The sequence below is a fragment of the Miniopterus natalensis genome, chromosome 9 (genome assembly GCF_054644295.1).
Source record: "Miniopterus natalensis isolate mMinNat1 chromosome 9, mMinNat1.hap1, whole genome shotgun sequence".
NCBI classification, from domain to species: domain Eukaryota; kingdom Metazoa; phylum Chordata; class Mammalia; order Chiroptera; family Miniopteridae; genus Miniopterus; species Miniopterus natalensis.
Window position 1 is genome coordinate 3,947,980 of NC_142089.1, and position 24,454 is coordinate 3,972,433.

Genomic DNA, 24,454 nt, shown 5'->3' on the forward strand with positions numbered 1-24,454 from the left:
CACGGAGGGCTTCTTCCTGCTTGGGGACCAGTGGGGCGCTTGGTGTCTGGAGCCCGCAGGGCCTCCGGCCGCCCCCGGCCGCCCCCGGCCGTCATCAGGGCCGAGGTCTCCATACTCTACCACAGAGCAGCCCACCCGAAGGACCCGCGTCATGAGGATGAGCCAAGGCCACCCCCGAGCTCGGGCTCCCCAGCGTCAGAGGGAAGCGGAGGGTCACGCAGGAGCCAACCTTAGTCATCCAGTCACGACCGTGAAACAAGCCTGGCGGCTGTGCGCTCCACGGCCTCGCTGTGAGAGTCACGACATCACCCAAGTTGAGTTTCCTACTTGGTCATTCCCACCAGGCCGGGCTTTAAAAACTGGCCAAACGGGGCCGGAATGCGTACGTTTCAGCAGGTCAGAAATTGCAAAACGCGGAGGCCCTTTACTGACAGCGCCCCAGACCCAAGGACTCCGCGGGCATAAATATTTCCAGATTCCTTTGCATTTAACCATAACAGAGGACGGTCAGAACAAAAACATGATTACGGTTCCTAACGTCGCCGGGACCACACTGCCTATCTTAGTTACAAAATCAATTTACACAGCTCTGCTCCGTGGCCTACGCATTTTTGTGTTTTAAATCATCTTCTCCAAAACTTTTATTTTTTAAAAAAGTTTCTCAAAAGACAAAAAACGCCTAGAGGAGCGAGTCTCGCACGTGGAAGCTCCTCCGGTGGCTTCGGGCAGGCGGAGGGATCGCCATGGATTCTGAGTGGGGCGGCCAGGCATTTCCATGGGTCATCTTCTCCCAGTGCTCAGGGACAGGGGAGGTCGGGAACTCTTTTTTAAATATGTTGGCAGAAGGGCACGACGCTCTAGCTCTTTAGGGCCTGTGAAAACAAAGGAAGGCGACCGTCACTCCCTTTGCTGGCACTGGGACTAAGCATCCCGTGCGTCACGCTCCTGCTGTCCTTTCGTCTGAGCCTTTCAGTTCTGGAGCCCGATGTTCTTTTGCTATCATTCCCCCTCCGTGCCTGGTCCCCACACAGCCAGGGGCAGATTCCCAGGCGTCTCCGACCACATAAATCTGTGAATCGAGTCTCTCGGCCCCCCAGATCGACCCTCTCCCTGTCCCCCGACACCCCAGTCATATATTATACCCCCCCCCAACAGAAGTCCAAAGGTTTCCTCTGGCTATGAACTGGAATGTTCTGAATTCTTAGGGAATTTTAATAAAGAGAAAGACTCCCCCCCCCCCCCCCATCAATAGCCAACCCAGGACTACGCTACCAAGTTGAGAGTTTCCTACTTGGTCATTTAAAAATTGGCCAAACAGGACCGGAATGCATACATTTCAGCAGGTCAGAAATTGCAAAACGCTGATGCCATTTACTGACAGAGCCCCAGACCCAAGGACTCCGCTGGTGTAAATATTTCTAGATTCCTGGTGTGAATGACCAAGTAGGAAACTCTCAACTTGGGTGATACCAGGGCAGGGTGCAGGGAGGGACCCCATCCCAGCAGAATTCCTCATCCGAAGGGACCCCGGCCCCGTCCCAGACGGTCTTGTGGAAACCTCCCGCCTCTGATGACAGGGAGCAGGGTGACGGGGTATCTAGTTCACACTTGGTTTGGGTTTTCTCTCAAGTTCAGTTGGTTGGAAAATCAAGGCAAGAAGTCAAGTTTGGCCAGAGTTCCATGAAAGGCCACCAAAGAGTCATCTCTCGCTCTGACTCTCTTTTCTTGGAAACTTCTCAGGCCCAAGTACACACACTTGTCTTTCTGGGAAAACTTCAGATGTAGTCCTTAGGAGGGAGGGAGGGAGGGGGTTTTGACCATGACCCTCATTTACAGGTTTCCATTAGCCCAAAGGTCAGGGCTCTAGAAGTGACCGTCCCGGATGCCCTATCACACGGGTGTAAGTTATTTACTTACAAGTACCTTCCGGACATTTTCCGCACGACCACAGTGATGATCCCACCAATGAATACAATGGCTAGTAAGACCACAACTATGATTACGATCAGGGTCCCTGTCCCGAAGCCACCTGAGTGAGAGGGAAAATGCCATGAGCCCCAGGTACACAGCACACCTGCCATAGACACAGCCTGTCGTTTACACGCAGGGCGGCTGCCCCGCTGTAGAAAGTTCTGTGTTGTTTCCCGGGACCCAGAGGGAGCTGTTTTAGAACAGGAGACACTCTGGGCTATTTTAATCCCATCTTACAAATGGAAAGGCGTCTGGGTCTCAGGGCGGATGAAGTATACCATTCCTACGGGGTGGATTCACAGCTGATTATCGGATAGCGTTTGTGTACGGCTGTGAAATTAGCCCGTTTCCACCGAGTAACAATAAATTATGATACGACACCATTCTCCATGGCTGTCATTACGTGAATAGACCTACCCGTGGTTTGATTACTTTCAAATACAGGCAATTCCCTTTTCTCTCTTAAAAAAAGTTTGAAACCTGTTCTCGGAAGGTGCCCTATTCTGCCCTTGTTGACTCCAATCCAGGCAAGAGTGTAATTCATCATGAAGATAAGGTTCAAAGAGACCTTTTTAAAAAATAAAAAATAAAAAAAAATCCCCAAAGAATATTTTGATACTGAAATCTAGCTTACCTTTCTCCACTGTGGTCTGTGTGCCTTCTGTAAATAGAAAGAGAGGTAATGACATAGAATTATTAGGATTTAGTAACTGCAATTTAACAACTGGCAAGAGATGAATTTGCCCTAGTGGAACATAGCAAAACACAAAGCAAAGAAGATCATTTCTTAAATAAATTGGGGATTTTTCAGCAAGCCTTGACAGGATCCCGTCTTCAGAGCTATGATTACTGAATTGAGGAACGCCTCTTCATGCCTGGGGGTCCAAAGTACTTCTGTTGACATTACTTTTCTCCTGTTGACTTTAGGGAGCGGAGTCAAGGCAGCCGACCCACAGAGGTCTTAGATAAATGATCCAAAAAAAGTTTCAGAGCTTAGGGTAACAGAAGGACCCAAGGCCGCCGATTCTTGGTCCAATGTCAAGAGCGCGGAAAGCTCACCCCCCGTGAGGAGGTCCGTTTTGAAGAATTTTCATTCCGAGAGCAACGTGCTCTAGTTTTGGAAGACGTGGCCAAGACAGCGATTCGCCTTCTGGATGTGAATCCCTGCTTTTTCTTTAATAGCGAAACTCAGGTCTTGCGGGGCCGCAGCAGCAAGGTGCCGGGCCCAGGTTAACGAGAGATACGCCCCTTGAGTTTACGCCACCGTGACTTCGGGACTTCTCTCTGCAGCCAGACCTAGTTCAACAGTGACGGCGCGAGTATTTTCCTATCCCACGGGCATCCATTATTTACTTAAAAATATCTTCCCGTAAGTCAATAACAAAATTGTGGGTTTCTTTCAGATAAATTTACATGATTCCTATTTAAAAATAAAGGTGTTTTGGCCCGGCCGGGCGTGGCTCAGCGGTTGAGCGTCGACCTAGGATCCAGGCGATCAGGGTTCGATTCCCGGTCAGGGCACAGGCCCGGGTTGCGGGCTCGATCCCCAATGACTCTCTCATCATTGGTGTTTCTATCTCTCTCTCCCTCTCCTTTCCTCTCTCTGAAATCAATAAAGATATATAAAAAAAAAATAAAGGTGTTTTGTTTTGTTCCTCCCATCGAACTCTTTATATACAGAGTCCTTACCTCCTCTGGGGGGTGTCTGTTCATCGAGTTTGCAGAAGGAGAAGAGTCGGGGTGCCTCGGCTTAACGATACAATCGAGAGAAGCGAACCACGCCTCCAGGCTTTATTTTCAAAGCATTTAGGAAGTTTTTTGTCTTACGGTGGTAAAATATTCCTAACAGCCCGCAACTCGCTATCTTCGTGATTTCTGTGCACAATTCAATGGTAGAAAGTACGTCCGTACTCTCGGGGCACCATCGCCACCATCCATCCCCAGAGCCCTTTCCATGTCACAGCCCTGACGTGTACACTCATTCGGCGGAAACTCCGCACCCGGGCCCCCGCCGTCCACCTTCTGTCTCTATAGCTTGTCCGCTCCGTGCACCTCACCCCAGAGGGATCAAGCGGCATCTGCCTTCCGGTGCCCGGCTGATCCATTTAGCATAACAGCTCCAGGTTGCCCCCGCTGTGCCATGAGATAGCTGCCCGCTGCATAAACCCACTAAGGTTTACTCCCGTTGTGGGAATTCACCGCATTTTGTTTATCCCTTCACCCGCCGATGAAGTCCACGTTTAGCTACGGTAGATAATGTTGCTGTGAACGTGGCTCTACAGATATAAAGCTTTTTTTTTTTTTTAATTCTCTCCTGAGGCCACGTTTGCATTGATTTTTATAGAGAGGGGAAGGGGGAGAGAGACGCAGCAGCGCTCCCCCCCCCCCCCCCCCCCCGCACGCACCCGGCCCAGGAAGGCGGCCGCCGCCCTCCGGTGTGCGGGAGAAGCCCTGCGACCAACCGAGCCGCGCCCGCCAGGCCTGAGGCATTTTTTTAAATCCTCAGAAATACTCTAGATTTTGTAAAACCAGATTGGCTTGGGGCCGGGGAATGTATATCGACAATGAAGAGCGACTCTCTGGGTGTCCGGGGGTGCGTCTGCTTTGAGGAACCACCGCTCTGGGTGACGTCTCTGCGTTTACTTTCACTTGGAGATGGAAACACCCATCCAGGTAAAACGATTTATACCAAATATCTCGAGTTAGCAAGCTACTCACTGCAGTGACTGAAGGGTTGGCTCATTTCCTCTCACACCCCTACCTACTACAAAATTAGGGCATATTTTAAAAAAAAGAAAAAAGACTTAATTTCTTTTAAGAAATCTCTAGAAGGAGGAAGCTGCCTCTTTCCGTCGCTGTGTTGCAATGGCGACGGTCTCTCTTCATTCGTATCAGTGACGGTCTGAACCCCATAATAAAGGCAGAGGCCCCCGTCCTCTTGCGCAGCTTCTCTCCGATGTTCCATTCACGCTGCTGCGGGCGCCAACGGGGTCACAAGGACAACGCCAAGCCCTGGCGAGACTGCACTGAAAAGCCCCTCGCTCCAAGGGCGCGGGCATGAACTCGATATAAGGGGGTACACGGTACTATAGAGCCTCCTAAGGCGTATACGGGCTGGCTGAGTTTTATGCTCTTGGGTGAAAACCCACAGTTCTTAGCTCAGCGCTCGCTCTACCCGTTTAGGGTCGGCCACATGACACCAGTAGCCCCTCAACGTGCCCTTGCTGGGGCCACTGTCACCAGCTGTCACTCAAGGCGGAGAGCTGTGTGCGGCAACCTAGTAAGTCGAGTTTGACTTCCAACCTAGTTCGCCGAATTCTGAAACTACCGCGAAAAGCGTGCTTTGGAATTCACTCTTGCGCTCCCATATGGGCCCTATTGATTATTGCAGTTGCTCACGGTTTGGGGAATGTGCCGATCGCGCGAAACAAGATCCATCCCGATCGGGTGGACCCGTTGTCTTACCCACGGGGTGACCGGTGGCCGCCCGCAAGGTCGTGGTGCTCCCTCCCGCTCCCTGGGCGTGCGCCGTGCTTTCCGAAGTCGGCAGGTCTTCCAGATGAACGCCGGTGCCCTTCGCACTCGTGGGCGCCTGTTGGAAATGTAAGCGAGGCAAGACGGGAACATCACATCACGGTTCAACATACGTCCTCTGCCTTATCCCAGGAAAGGAGCCAAGGTGGCCTCAATGCATAAAATATATGACGACGTGAATTTCAAGTGGAAACAAATTGAAGAGTAGAAACGGGGACAAGACCTAGTCGACGCCAGAAGCGAGCGCCTGGTGTTTACTTCCATGGGCCTTAATTCTTGCTGACCTCCTGGGGTCTTAATTCTTCACAGAATACCCGATCGCTAAGCTTTCTCTCCCTTGAATTTGAGCGGCACTCCTCCCTGCAACATTTTGGGGGCACGTATTATGGTGTAGCATCCTTCAATGCCCCCCCTCTCCCAATCGCTAGCCTTTATTGAGAACTTACTATGCGCCGGCCCCTTTAAATACCTCACTTACTCCACAGAAAAAGCCCTGTGCAGTCGATCCTAGGATTAGTCCTATGGCACGAACAAGGTTTAGAGAGATTCAAAAATCCACCCAAGCCCACGTAGCCAACATGTATTTATTACATGTATTTATTAAAGCCGTGAGTCTATTGAATATAATTACTAGGTATTATGTGTTTTTCAAATTTAAAAGACCTACTATATTTACATTTTCATAGTAGTATTCGAGAATTCCCAAAGATGAATATAGAAATGTTTAATTAGATTAAAAACAGAGAACGTTTTACTTGTTATAGTTTCTGACTTACATAAGCTATTTACTGGCAAAATGGGTTCATTAAATTACTTGGAAGTGGAATTAATGAGAAAGATTCCACTTATGCATCTGAGACTTGGGAATGGCTCTGTGGACTCCAAAGTTTATGCCAATGTCACAGTCAACAGCTATGCTCACGACCGCAGGCAACTGAAGCAAAAACACGTAAATGGGACCACAGCAAACTTAAAAAGTCTGTGCATGAAAGAACACAATCGGCAAAGCGAAAATGAGAGGAAGTCTTTGCAATCCTGGCCCTGGGAAGGGCCTGAAGGACTCCTGCGCCTCAACAACAGAAGACCGGATAACCTGGTTAAAAAACAGCAGAGGGTCTAAACAGACACTTATCCGAAGATAATACACAACAGCCAACAAGCGTAGGACAATACTCTCAGCACCGCTCATCATTAGAGTAGCCCAAACCAGCGCCTCAGCGGGACTGTCACCTCACGCCTGTCAGCATGGCTGCTTCAAAAGAACAGAAAGTGACGCGCTGGCGAGGTCGCGGAGGAATCGGAACCATTGGGCACCGTTGGTGTAACTGGAAGTGGTGCATCTACTGTGGAAAACAGGATAGAGGTGCCTCAGAGAAATTAGGAACAGAACTGCCGGCCTGGCCGGCGTGGCTCAGCGGCTGAGCATCGACCTCGGATCCAGGAGCTCGGGGTTTGATTCCTGGTCGGGGCACATGCCTGGGTTTCGGGCTCGATCCGAGCCGGGGGCGTGCAGGAGGCAGCCGATCCATGACTCTCTCTCATCAATGACGTTTCTCTCTCTCTCTCTCTCCCTCTCCCTTTCTCTCTCTGAAATCAATAAAAAAGAACCATCATATGATCCAACGATCCCACTCCCGAGTATACACCCAAAAGAACTGAACGCAAGGTCGGCTGGGGCTCCGCGTAGTCTGCAGCAGTGAGGCCTGGGGACGGCTTCCAGCCTGTTCATTACCGGTCCCGGCAGGACAAGAACCTGTGAATGCAGGTCCGGAGACATGCAGCAGTGCCAGTGCTGCAGGACCCAAGACTCGTCTTGCGCTGGACAGTGGGCTGTGCCAGCCTGGGCATCCATAAACCTACGTTCTCGCCGGTTTGCGAGCCCTGTGTAGACGCTCGAATCACCTATGACCAGCACACCAGCGACCTGCTAGCTGGATGGGACTGGGAGGTCGCTTTTGTTGCAAACCATGTGACAATGCCTTTGTATGGTGTCTCTACTGATTATCTATCTATCTATCTATCATCTATCTATCATCTATCTATCTATCTATCTATCTATCTATCTATCTATCTATCTATCTATCTATCATCTATCTATCTATCTATCTATCTATCTATCTATCTATCTATCTATCATCATCTTGCATCTACCTACCTACCTGCCTATATCCTTGCATGTGATCCGATGCCTACAAGCCACAGTCCTCTCTTCCTGGGACACTCACCTGGGCTGTCAAGCCAGCAGAGCCATAGGGCTCTTCACTGGCACCTGGCGTCACCATGCCATCTTCCACACTTGGGGTCGTGACGTCATCTTCTGGCGGGACTGTGACGACTGAAAAAGAAAGACTGAGTCAGGGCTGACCAGTGGGCAGACCTCATGGGCTGGCTACAGTGAGATTATTTTTTCCCATTTCTTTGGGGGATTTTTGTTGTCGCTGGGTTTCCCGCTTACCAACCAACCATTCTCCTGGCCACGCCCCTGGCACACACGGCAGCTGGGTTGTCCCCATGGCCGGAGAAAGAGATATGGAAATAGCAACGGTGAAGCCGCCAGCCCTCCCCGGGGTCCCCCCGACGCAGGCTGAACAGGGCGATGCACCCGTCCTTCTCAGTAATGAACCGGATTTTTTCTGGTGCTCTTTCATATGATGAATTAACATATTCAGGTAACCAGAATAGTAGGCAGACTTGGAAATATTCTAAACAGGGTCACCTCGTATTCTAAACAGGGTCACCTCAGGAAAGCTCTAAAACCACTGCGCAGGCTCTCTCTCCGACCTACGGCGTCCGAATGTCCATACGCAGGGTCCCCATCTTCCCAGTGCCGGGCTTGCTCTCCATTTAACGTGGACACTGCCACCTCCCCGAATGACTGGTGTGACCCCCGACCTCGGAGATGACATAGTCAACCTCTTATTTTACAGTGAGGCTAATGTCTGCAGGGGAAGGATCCAGAGCTCACCACAGATCCTCACTGCCCCTGGCCCTGGCTCTTCTGCATTAGCACCGGGTGGCCCACCCTGTGGTGCCAAGGGGAAGGGTCTCTGGAGGAGCAGGGGATAGGTGGGCTGGGGATAGCGCGTTGAGTTCCACAGTCGGGCAGGGAACAGATGGCGACACTGGCCTCTCTTTCAGCCTGTGTCGCAACGATCTGAACTAATCACCACCAGGCCACGGCACCGTCTCCATTCACCCAATAACCCTTTTTGCGAGTTCAAAGCCTGACTCATTGGCTCCGTCCCCAGACTCAGAGGGGCCCTGGAAATTCCATGACTTAAGTCCAGTTGCAAAATAAGGGAGCGCACGCATCCCAGGAGCGAGGGGGGAGCCTGGGGACGGCTTCGAGTGTGTAAGCAAAGAGCAGATGTTCGTGCCCGGGCGGCGAGCAGCCCATCCTTGCCTCACGGAGCCGTGTTCCTCCCGACGCCTGGCCGGCCCAGCCAAAGGCACCGCTAATCAATATTTGATCACAGCGTAGACGGGCAGGGCCTCTAGAGTAGATCCGTCTGTTCTCCTTGCCCCTGGAGCCCTGCCCCAGTGCTGCCGGGGCGTCTCTTTGGATGAACCTCCTAAGTATACGCATTTATTTTTCACCGCGGTGGCAAGAGGCTGTCACCAGTGAGCAATAACTGAGAACCTCAGTGCATGCAGATGGTCCATCTCCCCTGAGCCATTTGCTGGGGTGGGGGTGGGAGGAGTGATTGGCTCCCACAAGGATTTAGGCCTGCGGTGAAGACAAGTGTTGAATATATTTATCGAGCCCAAGGGGAAATATCCCTTCGCCTGGCAAGTAGTCCTTATTTAAAAACAAACAAAAAAAAACCCAGCCCAGATGGTGCGGCTCAGCGGTTGAGCATTGACCCATGAACCAGGAGGTCACGGCCACATGCCGGGGTTTCAGCAAAATCACTTCCTAAGGGCCATTCTCTAACTTTAAAAAACAAAAACAAACTACCCTGGCTATAAAAAAAAAATAAAATCAAGCACCGAATGAAGTTGGCCTGAGCTCTTTCATAGAAAGTCCAGTTCATTGAAAGCGCAAAGATCCAAGTTCCTTCTGGTTCCTTTCTCCGCTGGGCCCCAGGGCCGGGCTCTAAAACCGCTCGGAGGAGACAAAGGGTGTTTTATGAAGGACACCCACGATTAAGATGCAGGTCCTTTGTCCTGGCTTTCTCTGGGCTCCCTGGGAAAGCTGATGTAAATTTAACAAGAGACCCTCAGTTGTCTCGCTCCTGATGCCGGCTGACGGCTTTCCAGGGCGAGGAGGCCCCCGCCCCGCTGCCGAGTTTCCAGCCAGCATTTGCCGTCCGGTCCCCAGAAGGCATTTGCCGCCCTGTCCCTCGCCCGGTGAAACTCAAACCGCGCGCCGAGGCCGCGGCCCTGCGACGCTTCTCTCCCGGGGACACGTGTGCGCAGACGACAAGCACGCTGCTCACGTGTTTTCCTGTCCCGCCCGGCCCCACCCGGCTGTGGCTCAGGACCAGTGAAGTTTCCACGTCCGGGCGCTGTCCCCCCAAAGCTAGGCCGGCGCTGACGCTGCCTGCGAGGCGACCCGGTGGGTGAGCCCATTTCACCTTCAGGTTCCTGCGCTCCGGAACAAATAACAGCGAAACAGATGTGACGGGCACGGACGTGCTCCTGGTGAGTCATCTGATCCTGGCACTGACCCCTAATGTTTCATACATGTAGGGGGTGGCGGTTCTTTAAAAATATCTCAGAATTTAAATGCGACGTGAAATCGCGCTGTTACTGTCACTGTATGTGATAGTCCAGACGCTTGATAAAAATCTAGTGTTTTCAATTTTTCGTTTTACTTCTGTTTCTCTGACTAGTAGTGGTGGGTTATTTCATGTTTGTGGGCCATCGGGAACGTCTCCTTTTGGAACCATTTTTCCCTTCCAGTATTCATCATCTTTTTCAGTTTTGTAGATTTTTTTATGACCTTAAGAATATATAGGGTGTCCCAAAAATATATACACACACTTCGAATAATTATAATTATTAATTAAAATACATTTCATTTTCAAAATTGAGCTATCGGCTTTTAAAATGTGTATACGTTTTTGGGGGACACTCTATTCTTTGGAATAAATGCTGCAAACATTTCACTAATTGGCATCGGCATCTCTCTTTCGTCGCCGGTGAGCTTTGTCGCTCATCAGATTTATTAAGCTTGTGTTGTCCCTCTGATGTCCCAGTTACCAACCCTGCCTTATAAATATTCACCTATATTTCCCTTAAGGCTTTGTTCTTACACTTACTATTTCTATTTGCCTTGTGCTTATTTTCAAGTATGATGCAAAATGGGAATATAATTTGATTTCCCCCAAAGGCTGCTGTTTCAGTGGGGTCCTCTTTTCCCCGCTGCTTCCAAACAGTCCTGGGAGAACCGCTCAGCACAAGGACCGGCTCCGACGGCCTGAGGCCTGCACGGTGCCCCCCCTCCCTCCTGCGGATCCTTTCCGGAACAGACCCCTCCATCCGAGCTCCCTCGCCATCAGCGCCCTGCCCCTCCTCGGGGCCAAAAGACGTCGCTAGAATAAAACGGGGCCCAGGGAGGGGGCGAGAGACAGAAGGGCGCTGGGGTCTTTCCCAGCTGAAGGTTCGGCCCAACAAGAGAGGCTCAGCGCTGTGAGGCCCTGCCTCGCATTCGTTCAGCCATTCTCCTTTTGTAACCATTTTTCCCTTACAGTATTCATCATCTTTTTCAGTTTTGTAGATTTGCTTATGACCTTAAGATTATATAGGGTGTCCCAAAACAGAGAGAAAGGAGTGGACAAGGTGGGGTCTCCACTCTTTGTAAATCTGGGTGCTGTTGGGGTGGGGTGCGGGGCTCATAACAAGCAAGCAAGCCAGGAAAATCTCAAAACAGTGCTCCTGCACCCCCTTCAGATCTCTGCTCAAAGGGCTCCCCCCACCCCAGTGCAACCAGTACCCTCCCCCACGCCCACAGGCCAGAGTACTTGCCTCCCACCAAGCCATGTATGTATTTACTCATTGCTGTCCCACGAGAACATACACCGTTTTCTCTCAATGCCCCCCTTGCCTAAAATACCTGGCGCGTAGTAGGCGCTTCGTAAGTATCTCTTTAACGGGCGAGCAAGCTGCAGGCAGGTGAAGGGCAAGTGCCCACTAACCCTGAAGCCCAGGATGGGCTCGGGGCTCCGCGCCTGGAGAAACGGGGTGGCCAGTGTGGCTGGACAGTGAGAGGTAAGACCGCGGGAGGAAGAGGGCCAGTCCCGGGGGACCCTGCAGGGAAGGGCTCGGATTCCATTTGGAACCATCTGATTTCATTGGGAACCAGGGTCACAACCTGAGTCCAAGAGGTCACCCTGGGGGCTGTGTGAACAGTCGTGTGCTGGGATCAGACAGCCAAGCAGGGGCGGGCGATGTTCACCCCAGGACAGTGGCAAAGGGAGGTAAGGGACCGGGCAGGGAACGGCTGGGACATGTCTGAAGTCACTACCCACCAACAATGAGAAATCGGCGCGACGTCTCAGAGCCGGGGACTCGTTTACCACCTGTCACAGCCCTGGTGATACCAACGCCTCGCTGGATGTACTGAGTGGGGTGGGATGTTCCCACGCGACGCCAAGTCCTCTGCTGGACCCCCCTTTTTTATCAGCCTCAAAGCCCCGTCCATTTCCGTCCCCGCCTGCTGTCCCCTCCCTGCTGACCTGCAACGGGACGGCTCTGGAGCCTCTGGGTCAGGGCTATATCCTGAAGTGGGAGAGTTGGTTTTAAACATCAAGAAGCCGCAAGCCGAGTGACCCTCAGGGTTTTCAAAGCAAAGCCGTGGTGTTGGCCAACGGATGAAGGCAACTTTCACGTTGCCTGCTGGTGCCCAGCATCTGGAAGCTGCTCCGGCGTCTCGATACACAAACAAGCTTTTGAAGATGTTGACTACAGGGCCTTGGCTGACTCATGGCCACTAGGAAGCAGAATCTCTCTCTCTCTCTTCTTACGACATCCTAGGAAGTTCTGGTTTTCCCCCGTAAGAGAATTAGTAAATATTTAATTCTACCATCCCTCTCCCAGTTACATTTGGGGTGAAGTAATGCTTGTGGGGGTGGGGAGGGGTGTCAAAACATTTGTTTGAAAAACAAAAATAAAAATGCTCACTTCTCTTCCTCTGTCCAGATCAGGCTGTAGTGTGTTATTTCTTTATCATGTTTCAATCCTGGGCTCAGAAGCCTGAAAATCAGTACACCCCAAACCAGAGAAAGATGCCAACCCCCAACGCTTTCCAGGCCCCCGAGGACCACCCACTGCGATCACGAGGTACTCAGATCTCTGTACAACCCTTCCCCTCCCCCCGTTCACAACGTCCCGTGTAGCTGCTGGTCACTGTGAAGTGGGGTGTGAAACGGGCAGAAAGCGCTGGATCTTTCCAGCTACTCCACGCGCCCCGCAGGCCGCGCATCTCACCTCCTGCAGACGCCTTCCTTTGTAAGGGAGAAAGCCACCCCCTGGCCAGGGGCTGTGTGCCGGACCCTCAGCCCCTGGCAGGCCTTGGGTTGTGGTCAACATGGTCACTGGTGAGGCCCGTGGGTTTCCCCTCTGCCCTCCGCCTCTCTGTGGATCCTGGTAGACCGTTTACTGGATCAAAAGCTTGGCCACGGAAAAATCTAGGCAGCTCCAAGGTCTGTGGCACTCAGTATGCCACAGAAATGGCACTCGCTCAATCTTCCTCCAGGCAGCAGAGGGTCCCCTAAAGCCCACACTGCCCCTATTCCCAGTGCCCGGCACCTCGGTATGTATGTCCAGACGTTTACTGAGCAACTGACAGAAAGATTACACCTACAGCCCGGAAGGAAGTTTCTTTTCAATGACCCTTGTATGATAGTATTCCTGCCCCTGACCACTGTGCTCCACCCGGGAGCTGTTAACAGTTCCCCGGATAGGGAGACAGCGTGGCTGAAACGGAGCAATCCTCCTGCAGGGTGGACAGGCTCGCCTACTCTGAGGTTTGATCTTTTATGATCGACAGTCTGTCCACTCACAGTGTCAGGTCCCGTCAGCCCCTGCAGGCCAAGGCCAACGGGGACATCTGACTGTGGCACCGGGGACATGTCTCTCCTGTAAAATCCAAGAGCCCACATCAAGGCTGAGGCGATCGGACAAGTGTCCCCAGTTCCTCTGGAGACATCAGAAGAAACGCTACACATTAAGATCTGAGCAGCAAGAATCACCTGACGTCGGGGAGGGGTGGTTAAGGCACCCAGGGGACAATTTTCTTTGGGCCTTAGGTGGGAAAGCCCCGTGAGTCACCTCTCGAAGTTGAAGGCAGCAGAACATGGGCAACAAAGAAAGGAGAGGGCCCAGCTGGGGTGGCTCAGCGGTTGAGCATTGACCTAGGATCCAGGAGGTCGAGGTTCGATTCCGGGGCAGGGCACATGCCCGGGTTGTGGGCTCCATCCCCAGTCGGGGGCGTGCAGGAGGCAGCCAGTCAATGACTCTCATCATTGATGTTTCTCTCTCTCTCCCTCTCTCTGAAATCAATAAAGATATATCAAAAAAAAAAAAAAGAGAGAGAGGAGAGGGACTACCAGTGTCTGGGGACTCACTTTTTATTTCAATGGCAGGGACCCATACTGAGTCACCTGCAGTGGAGGAAACAGGGCACTCAGTCCCTGAGACGTAACACCAGGCCTGCCGACCACACCCTCTCTCTCCCCTGCCATGGGGCAGAAGGAGCCGAGACCTGCTGTGTCCCGTCACAAACCTCTGCAATTACGGTCCATGATCATCCGTCATATTGGCTACTATCTATTGAATGTATACGACAATGGCCAACACTCTCCCGTCATCTCTACAAGAGCCTCGCAAACTAATACCCTCCCCTTTTGAAGATGAGTGTGACGAGGCTGGGGGTGAACTGCCCACGTGGCCAGCAAGTGGCGATGCAGAGATTGGACATCAGGCTCTGTCAGGCTCCAAAACCCTGCTCTAACCACTGCCCCGCACAGCCCTCGCGTGAATCGGTCCCTTTTCTGCAGGCCCCTCTGCTCATCTTCCTCTCGATCCCACATAGAAAGGCCTGGACTGGAATTGGAGCTGCCCTGAAAGTGGGCTTCTGGATGCCAACGGCACCTGCAGGTTCATCTTTCAACTCCATCCAAACCCTTCCTACTCTCCTACCTGGCCCAGGTAAAACACCTCTCCCTTTAGAGCCCTCGCAAGGGGCCGGGAGGAAGTAACCTCCTCGACACTAGTCTAGGACTTGCCCAGCGGGGGTGGCTCAGTGGTCGAGCATCGACCCAGGAACCAAGAGGTCACCAGTTCGATTCCCGGTCAGGGCACAGGCCCAGGTTGCGGGCTCGATCCACAGCAGAGAGCATGCAAGAGGCAGCTCGTGGATGATGTTTCTTGTTGATGTTTCTCTCTCTCTACCTGTCTCTTCCTCTAAAAAAATCAATAAAAACAAATTTAAACTAGTCCAGGACTTGAAAACACTGGCACTCACTGTCTTCTCCCTACTGGCGTCTGTAAGCTTCCTGCGGGCCGCGCTCCTTTCTGCTGTGGGTTTAGGGCCCGACCAATGGCAGAGTCTCTGAGGGCTGAATGGGTGGATGCACAAAATAGTCACACTTTTGGGGGTGCCCAGGGGCGAATCAACCTAGCCACTCACCTGCGATCACAAAGAGGGCTCAGACTCCTCAGATGTTAGACCTGGAGGCTGTTGGTTGTAACCTCAGCCCAGATTACTCAGCCTGGGGAGAGGTTTCTCTCTTGACCAAGAGCAGAATGTTCTCAGTGAGAGGAAATGAATTCACAGTCTGTGGACTGGAATCAACACCGCTGGGGTAACCTTGCTGGACCTCGCCGGGGCCGGGTCCTGTACAAAGGGCCACCTCAGAGGAAGGACCGCCTGGTGCTTGGATAACCAAGTGACTACAGCCGGCCTTAGAAGCGCTGCCCGGCGCAGCGTCGCTCCCTCTCCGGGCGGCGGACTGTTCGGGAAGCTGAGCCATCTGCTGGGAAGCTGAGCCCTGGCTGAGTCACGGTCAGCTGAGCAGCCCCCGGTTTTGCAAGAGTGAAGGGAGAAGCCGGTTCGGCCCTGACCTCACCGTCCACCCTCGCAGCTCGCAGACTGCCCAGCTGTGCGCCCGAGAGGACCAGGCCCCCAGGAATGTGCAGAATGTGCTGCGCTCAGCGAGCCCCCTTGGCCCCCGTCCTAAGCCCCGCGTGAGAGTTTGAAGTGTGCGGCGGTGGGTCTGTAAAAAGTAATCGTTCTTAGCCAGGGGATCTCTCTGACCCTCCCCGCCATCTCCCCCCCCCCCCCCGTCCCGATGAATGGGGCATTGGGGACAGCAAACTTTGTCTCCAGTGCTTATTTCTAATGTCATTTTAGTTGAATATCTCCCCCCAGGTACCCACCAGACTGGACGTCTTACTATCACCTCAAGCTCCCTGTGTCTATACCAAGAGTGTGTAAACTCCTGCTTCTCCTCAGCAAATTGGTTCCTAAACTCTCCTCCCTCCTACCCGAGTTCTACCACCTGCTGTCTTGTCATTCCCTCCCAAAGGCTTGAACCGCTGAGTTTTTTCCCCCTACCTCCTGCCAAGTGTTTACTACATACCAACCATGTGTTCTTTCAAGTGCTGAAGATGACATGGGTCTTCCTTGCCTCTCCAAGGGGCAAGAGATGTACATAATTGAGGAAAACACAGAGAAAGGACAAGCCAAAGCAATCTTGAAAAAGAACAGAGTAGGACTCACACATCTCGATTTCAACACTTACTACAAAGCTATGTAATCAAGACAGGTTGGTCCTGGCATAAGGAGAGATGTGCAGATCAAGGAGTGGAATGAAGAGTCCGGAAATAGGCCCATACATTGATGGGCCATTGATTTTGCCCAAGTTGCCAAGATAATTCAGTGGGGAATCATTGTTTCAACCGATTGTTCTGGGACAACTGGATGTCCACATGCAAGAGAATGGAGTTGGATCTGTACTTCATACCGTCTATAAAAGTTAACTCCAAGTGAATCAGTGGCTTAAATGCAGGAGCTAAAACAATGCAACAGTTGGAAGAAAGCATAGGAGTAAATCTTTGTGGCCTTGGATTAGGAAATGGCTTCCTAGGTAAGACACCAACACTCTGGGCAACAAAGGAGAAAAAAATACATAACTTGGGCTTCATCAAAATTTTAAAAAATCTGTGCTTCAGTGGCCACTATCAAGAGGTTGAAAGACAACCCACAGAATGGCAGGAATATTTGCAATTCATATGTCTGATAAAGGCCTAGAGTCTAGGTTTTAGAAAATACAAAGAATTCGACAATAAGAAGACAACCCAAATTGAAAAAGACAAAAGCATATGAATCGACATTTCTCCAAAGATTATATACAAATGACCAATAAACACATGAAAAGATGTTCAACATCATTAGACATCAGGGAAATGCAAACCAAAACTACAATCAGAATTCATTCATACCCATTAGGATGGCTAATATTAAAAACAAACAAACAGAAAATAACAAGTGTGGGCAAGATGTAAAGAAATTGGAACCCTTCTTGGTGGGGATGTAAAATGGTGCAGCCACTTTGGAAAACAGTCTGGCGGTTCCTCAAAAAGTGAAAGACAGAATTGCCATATGACCCAGCAATTCCACTCCTAGGTATGTACATGAGAGAAGTGAAAACATACGTCCACACAAAGACTTGTACACGAGTCTTCATACAGATTTAGAATAGCCCCAAACTGGAGACAACCCAAATGTCCATCAGTTGGTGAACGGATAAACAAAATGTGGTATATCCATTCCGTGGAATATTATTCAGCCATAAACAGGAATGACATTATGACACATGCTACAACATGGGTGAACCTTGAAAGCACCGTGCTAAGTGAAAGAAGTCAGACACAAAAGGCCGCATATTATATGACGGCATTTATGTGAAATACGTACAATAGGCAAACCCATAGAGACAGAAAGCAGACTAGTGGCTGCCAGGGGTTCAGGGAGAAGAAATAGGGGCCGCTGCTAATGGTTTAGGAGTTTGGGGGCGGGAGGTGATGTTCTAAAACTGACACTGGTGATGGTTGCCCGACTCTATATTCATGTACTAAAAACCACTACGCTGTTCAACTTAAAGGGGTTAACTTTACGATATGTGAACTACGCAGCAATAAAAACTTTTATCACAGTGATGAATGCGGTGAGAGGTAAATAATAAAAAAATCAGGAAATGAAAGAATAATTTAAAAAAAAAAATCAGGAAATCCTGAGCTGCAAGTCTTGCTGGCTCCGAGTTCCCCAAATCTGATCCTATCACTCCTGTGTCACCAGCCACACTCAGTCTCTTTACCTCCTGACTTGTCCCGTAAACTAGACTCAATCCCATATGGTGCCCTCGTCACTGACCTTCCTCCGCCCGCCCAGTCCCACTCTATCAGTGCCTGTGGCCTACAGAAGAAGGTCCGCTGCTCCCACTTGACGCGGACTCAGCCTCCCCCCAAATTTCCTGCCACTCCCCAACCCAATCGCCCTGACTCCAGCTGGCTTTCCCGGCCCTTCCCAGCCCTGGATGCCCAGACCTCTTCCCACGAAACTCTAGGTTGTTGGCATTTCTGTGCAGTCTCTCTTCCCCCGACTGCCCTTCCCTGCCTGACACCTTGTCCAACCAGCTTCACCATCTTTCACAGCCAAGATCAAGTCCCATCTTCCCCACAGGGCTTTATTTCTGGCCCCCGGCGGCCACAGGAATCTCATCTCCAAACTCCTGGCAGCAGGTGATGGTGGTGTGAGCTGCTCAGGACCTGCTGTTCTCCTGTGCGTCCCTTTACGCATACAGGGTGCTGTTCTCTGGGTCACACACACAGCCGCTTGCCTCTCTTTGCGAGCTGTGACCCCGCTTCACGCTTCCTCTCGAGCCCTAGAAACTCTCACTGATGTGTATTTTGTAAATGCTTCAAGGGGGCCGGGACCGTGTCCTTCAGTTCAGTGCCACAGTTCTTCCATCTGAATTATGTATCTAACAACAAGTTTGGTTACTGCTCTACAAGGTACTTAAAGAAATCAGCTGGCCGGCTTTTCTGGGTGTCCTTGGCTGCTTGGCCCCCAAACGAGCGGGCAATTGTGCTCAATGTGTAGAGGGGTGGGCTCTGGATGGCGGGCTGCCTAAATCTAAGCCTCGCCACTGCCGTTTGCTGGCTCTCTGGCCTCTTTACTCGTCTATACAATACAAAGAGTTGCTTCCTTGTGGGTCCCTTCTGCAGACTGAGTGAAACAAGGCATGGAAAGAGCTGGACACGTGCTAAGTGCTCAGTAAATGTTACCCGTTATTGCAGAGTTACTGCTATCAGCACCATCATCCAGAAAGTTAATCTTGCTGGGCTGGCGTGGCCCAGTGGTTGAGAGTCAACCTATGAAGCAGGAGGTCACGGTTCAATTCCCAGTCGGGACACATGCCCGGGTTGTGGGATGTGGGCTGTGGGCTCGATCCCCAGTAGGGGGCCTGCAAGAGGCAGCCCATCGATGATTCTCTCTCACCATTGATGTTTCTCTCTCTCTCCCCCTCTCCCTTCTTCTCTCTGAAATCAATAAAAACATTTTCTCTTAAAAAAAATTTAATCTTTTTAAGGAGAGATCCCACTCAGACGAGAATATTTCATATCACCTGAACTCACAAGAGACCAGGAAGCCACATCGTTTATTCAGAACAGGAAATGGTACCCAACACCTCATACAAGGCACGCCTTTCTCAAGAGTGAAATGCCTGAGGCATATTTGGTGTATATGGGACCCAGGAGAAGGGCGAGGCCGATGAGTGGGATCGTTTCCAGACCGGGACTAGGCATCTAGCGTGACCAGGCATCTCTGATTCATCGCAGGACGGCCGTCACTGAGATCAGAGCCCCCACGGCCACCCGATGTGCCATCTCGCCCACCAGCCGTAAGCAGGTGCAACGTTTGCCTCGCCTGACTCACAGAGCGGTTTCTCAAGAAATATTTGTTAAATGAATTCCTTGGGCAAGGCAGGCTTAACATCATCAGATCCTTTGGGCAGGATACTGCTCATGGGGTCGCAGCTCTGCTCACATTAGTGGTGTCCTCCCCTCCCAGATAGAGGCACCTTGATGAATTGCAGGAAACACTCCGTTCCCATCAATCACGTGTTTTCTAGCGTGCGCCCCCTGCCCCATTTCCCGACTGTTCTCTACGTAACTGGCATTCCCCGGCATGCTATCAAAGTCACGGTGACAGTTACTGCCCACGGACACTCCCTCTCTCTGCTGCTGGCCGCTCTGGCCCTCGGCACAGGGGTCAGGAGCCCAGCTTCCTCTGGAAAGGTGGGGGTCCTCTCGGTCGATTTGTAGGGGTGTGTTTTTTTCCCTCCCGGGCATGAAATTTAGTGTTGCCCTAACAGTTTCGGTTTGCAGGTCCTCGGGCAGCCAGGTCTGCAGGTTTCCCTCTGGACTCAGCTGGATTCCAGCGGGACTGCCCTCAGAGCACACGCCCGGCTCCTCCTGGGCAGGGCACTGGCAAGGAGAGGAGAGTCCGCCCGCCCCCGCGGTGCAGAAGCGGGAGGGAGCGCCTGCCCCGGCCCGCCCTCGCCCTCGCCCTCGCCCTCGCCCTCGCCCTCGCCCTCGCCCTCGCCCTCGCCCTCGCCCTCGCCCTCGCCCTCGCCCTCGCCCTCGCCCTCGCCCTCGCCCTCGCCCTCGCCCTCGCCCTCGCCCTCGCCCTCGCCCTCGCCCTCGCCCTCGCCCTCGCCCTCGCCCTCGCCCTCGCCCTCGCCCTCGCCCTCGCCCTCGCCCTCGCCCTCGCCCTCGCCCTCGCCCTCGCCCTCGCCCTCGCCCTCGCCCTCGCCCTCGCCCTCGCCCTCGCCCTCGCCCTCGCCCTCGCCCTCGCCCTCGCCCTCGCCCTCGCCCTCGCCCTCGCCCTCGCCCTCGCCCTCGCCCTCGCCCTCGCCCTCGCCCTCGCCCTCGCCCTCGCCCTGGGTGCAGGCTGGCTGGGGGTGCTGGGGGAGGCCGGGGAGGGGAGCAACCACCTCGGCGTCCGGCCTCGCCTCGGGTGAACCTGGCGCGGGATTCCTGTTGTTCCCTAACCCGGCTCCATCTCAAAGCCCTCGGATAAAATCCCTGATCACTCGCCTTTCCCGAGGTTTCCAGGAATCAGTAGGGAAAGGATTTCAATGCAGGATCAAGACCTCATATGCCTGGATGCGGTGAAGGCCTGGGGCGCGGAGGGAGTGAGAGTGAGGGGGAGAGGGGGTCCGGGGGGGGCATCTATCTGTAATACTTTCAACAATAAAGATAAATTTTTTTAAAAGGAGCTGCTCCCCCCACGGCAATCCTAAGACTTATCCCAGTAACTGTGCACTCGGTCCCCATTTCCCCCGATCACCTGGTTCTTGTCCAACAAAAACGCTCTCACTGGCCGCCGCCTTGAGAGGTGGCAGGGTGGCAGGCCCTCATTTAGACCCTCAAGGGAGGGTCACAAGGGTGGCGCTCACTGTTAGAGCCTTCTCCCTCGGCGTCCTTCCCCGGAATATTTCCACAAGTTCTAACCGGGCACGCCTGTTCTTAGGAGCCAGAAATATGACAAATATTCGGATAAGCCGGTGGAATCTGAAGCACGGCTCGGCGCGCGCTGCGGGGGGTTAGGCGGGCACGGCGTGTGCGCCCGCCCCGCGCCGGGCATCCCGGGCGCCCGAGCTGCCACGGGGGTGGGTCACCGAGTGCCATCGTGACGCACTGGGACAGTCGGTAAGTGTTCCGTGCAAAGGACTTATGCCTCTTACATTTTTTGTTTTCATGTTTAAGGAACTTAAAGTGGGGTGAGCTTTTGTATGTGGGGTTCTATTCTTCGGGGGGGGAGGGCAAAGTAATGTAGCAGAAAGAGCTTGGGGTTGGGAGTTAAACCCACTTCTGAACCCCAGTTCTGGCACATCCTGAAGATAATACTATATAATTTAAGGAGTTGCGAAAGGAGATAACTGGAGTTCCTAGACCATGGTGGGGGATGGAGGTGGGGGAGAGGTGGCGTCCTCCCTACTTGACCATCCACTGGGACGCCGAGGTCGGGCTGTATCATTCCCTGGTACTGAGTTACTCATGAGCCACTGGCTTCAGGGGCCAGAGACAGAGAGACAAGGGGCCGCTTACCTCTGCTCAGCCAGGGTGCCTCCCTGTGGCCCGGTCCTGCCTTAGCTTTCTCACTGGTGGATACTTTCCTTTTTTTGTAATTCTCACCCCAGGATAATTTTTCTATTGTTTTTTCAGAGAAAGTGGAAGAGAGAGAGAGAGACATCGATTGGTTGCCCCCCGCACATGCCCCGACTGAGGCTGAGCCTGCCACCAAGGCACGTGCCCCTGGCCGGAATCGAACCCCGGACCCTTCAGTCTGCCGGCCAACACTCTAACCACTGAGCCAAACCAGCCAGGCCAATACTTTTTAAAACTCTGCTTTTCTGTATCCAGTGCTGTTTTGGGCCTCACACACCAAGTAGAATGGATAGGCCTCCCTCACGAAGCTCCAACGGACGGACCCGACCTTTACGAAACGCCTGATGGATGTCCTAAGTGCTACAAAAACTCGTGAAGATTTCAGGGCCTCCGAAACTGGCAGACATTTCGGGGAAATCACAGGAAATTTGTTTGCCGCATGATTAATCTTGGGTGGACTGGTCCCGGAAAAGCAGATGAGTTTGTAGCAAGCGGCAGCCTGCAAAATCTCAACAAGTAAAAGATCCAGCTAACAGGCCCTGAAATGCGTGCTTTGGATGAAATTTCAGAGAGCTGACGAGGAAAATGCCAGATGTGTGGACAACAGAGCTCCTCTGAACCCTCTAATGTCCACAGAGACAACACATGGGACCCGATTATAAAACCAAACCGGATTATAACCCTACGTGAGGCCGGCTCAGCAGGGAGCAGGATCCTAGAAGGGTAATAAAATTCATCACCATAATTACCCCCAGCTCGGCCCCCCAACAGGAGCCTACAATAGCTCAGCTCAATGAAGTTATTCATCCATATGCAAGTCGCCTCCCTCATTACCCGCAGACAGATCCCCTCGGGGCCTCAGCTCCTGGCTGGCAGGCCTGCAAATCAGCATCCACCCGGCCACCCCCACCCACAGCCCGGGGCTCCTGTCTTCAGCAAGTCAATGGCTGTTTTTTTCAGACTAGGTTTCCCCGCCACCCGTCAGGAGTACCTTTGACACTCCGAACTGGCTGCGGGATAATTACAGCTAACCGGTCCCTGGGAGCCAACAGGGGCCGTCGCCTGCCCAGCTGCGGGCTTTCCTGAGCAGGGCTGGGATGCGGCACCTCGGGGACCTCCCACACCTTGCCCCGGTGAACACAACATGGTGTCATCTGCACACTGTCTCGCCAAAAAGGAAATGCCATTGAAATTCGGAGTTCTGTTTAACGCAGTGAAAGGAGAAGTTCCAAAGATAGGGCCACCACGAATAGCCCACGGGCCTGCCGAGAGTTGCTCCGTCTCGCCGAAGCAGACAGCTCCGTGCCCGGAGCACCACCCCCTGCATCATCTCCCCAGGGCTGGGTATTTTTGTCTTTGTGTGGAATTAGCAGAAGCCTAGGTTAGGTCCACGCCTCCCTCAAGCGAGGCCCTCCAAGGATCCCTCTGGCACTGGGATTACCTGGATCCTCAGTTTGGAAAACGTAAGCGTCTGTCTACCTTTCAGGGCACAGCTCAGCAACCTCCAACTCCAAAGATCACTAGTTAGATGACAGTTCCTTCTGCCAATACTCGGTGAGCAACTACTATGAGGTGGACATTGTTTGGGCCCCGGGGATCAAGGCTAAGACAGAGCTGTGTCCTTGGGAGCTTATATTCCTTTTGGGGAAACAGATAATAAAAACCCAAGAAAAGAAAAAATATACCGACAAATGTTCGGGCAAGGGGTGCCACCACTGGGCAGACAGGGGCAAGGGGTGCGAGGAAGATCTGCGAGCAAGAGGAGGGAAAGGAAGGGAGAGACGCAGACGACCAGGCAGGCGGCGCCCGCCCTCCGACCTAATGCATCTGACGCCTGAGAGTCACCAACAACCAGGTCATCGTGGGCATTGTTGGCCAAGTTCAACGCAGGGTCCCCAAACCAACTTAAGCCTCAGGGTCACCGCCATCCTTCATTCCCTCCTGCCGCTCAGGGCCCCCCACTCCCTCCTTCCCACACACACTAGCCTCGGTACAGAGGATCCCAGCGCGTCTTCCAGCCCATCCCCACGATGGGGTCCGGAGCATGTCCCACCTGCAGGGCGCACAGGGTCTAGGACCTGGCAGCTCCCAGAGGGAGACCTCGGCTGCACGGGGGAGCCCTCTCCCCACCCCTGCACCCCTGAATGTCCCTCCCCATCCATGGGCCCAACACACAGCCCAGTCCTGGCAACGGGGGGCTCCTGGCTGTTACCGTCGCCCCATCTCTCCTGAGTTGAGCCGCGCAGGGCATGACAGGAGGTGGGCTGACTGTGAGGGAGGCCCCCTCTACTCCTCACTTGCTGCCTGTGGATTCGGGGGCTCCTCCTCGCACCCGGTCCAGCTCTTTCTTTGGGACCCGGCACCAGCTAAGCGCTGCCTCCCGGGCTCCGAGATCCTCCGGACTCGCTCACGCACAGCTCCCCGCTCCCCTCTGCCGTCCTGGGCCACCGCAAACACCAGGCCCAGGCACTCCGGCGCGCCCTGGCCCGCGGGGCCCCGCCAGCGGCTGCCGGGAGCCGCTCCCGCCCGGCCTTACCTCCTTCGGCCGGGACCCAGAGCAGAGCTCTGCCCACCGCCAGCAGCAGCAGCGGCACCTTCCACATCCTCGCAGCGGCTGTTCTCTTCGGGCCCAGCAGCTGGCTTTTCGCGCTGGGGGCAGATCCGGCAGCCCTGCAGCCACGGGCCCTCGCCTGGCGGAGCGCAAAACAGGGGCTGGGACGCGGGAAGACAAAGTCCCAGCGCAGGACGGGTCCCCAAGTGTCCTCCG

The 24,454-nt window shown here is 53.1% G+C and overlaps 1 protein-coding gene across 2 annotated transcripts; it reads right to left on the reverse strand.

The window, feature by feature from the left end:
- Positions 1–515: 515 nt before the first annotated feature.
- On the reverse strand, positions 516–24,454 carry PDPN (podoplanin). Of its 2 annotated transcripts, none has more exons than XM_016205665.2 (6): positions 24,224–24,454; positions 7,731–7,840; positions 5,437–5,563; positions 2,606–2,632; positions 1,924–2,029; positions 516–872 (listed from the first exon to the last, which is right to left on the reverse strand). In XM_016205665.2, exons 1-6 carry the CDS (start codon positions 24,288–24,290, stop codon positions 866–868), a joined length of 444 nt encoding a protein of 147 aa, XP_016061151.2. In that variant the 5' UTR covers positions 24,291–24,454; the 3' UTR covers positions 516–865. The 2 variants fall into 2 exon arrangements, with proteins under 2 accessions (XP_016061151.2, XP_016061150.2); XM_016205664.2 differs by having other exon boundaries at positions 1,918–2,029.

What these genes read in the sequence shown, in the direction of transcription:
- PDPN (XM_016205664.2), bottom strand. Translation starts at nt 24,290, where the DNA reads ATGTGGAAGGTGCCGCTGCTGCTGCTGGCGGTGGGCAGAGCTCTGCTC. An exon ending in CTGCTGGCTTGACAGCCCAG is followed by an intron (nt 5,564 to 7,730) that starts GTGAGTGTCCCA and finishes CATTTCCAACAG; the next exon opens with GCGCCCACGAGTGCGAAGGG. An exon ending in ACAGACCACAGTGGAGAAAG is followed by an intron (nt 2,030 to 2,605) that starts GTAAGCTAGATT and finishes CCTCTCACTCAG; the next exon opens with GTGGCTTCGGGACAGGGACC.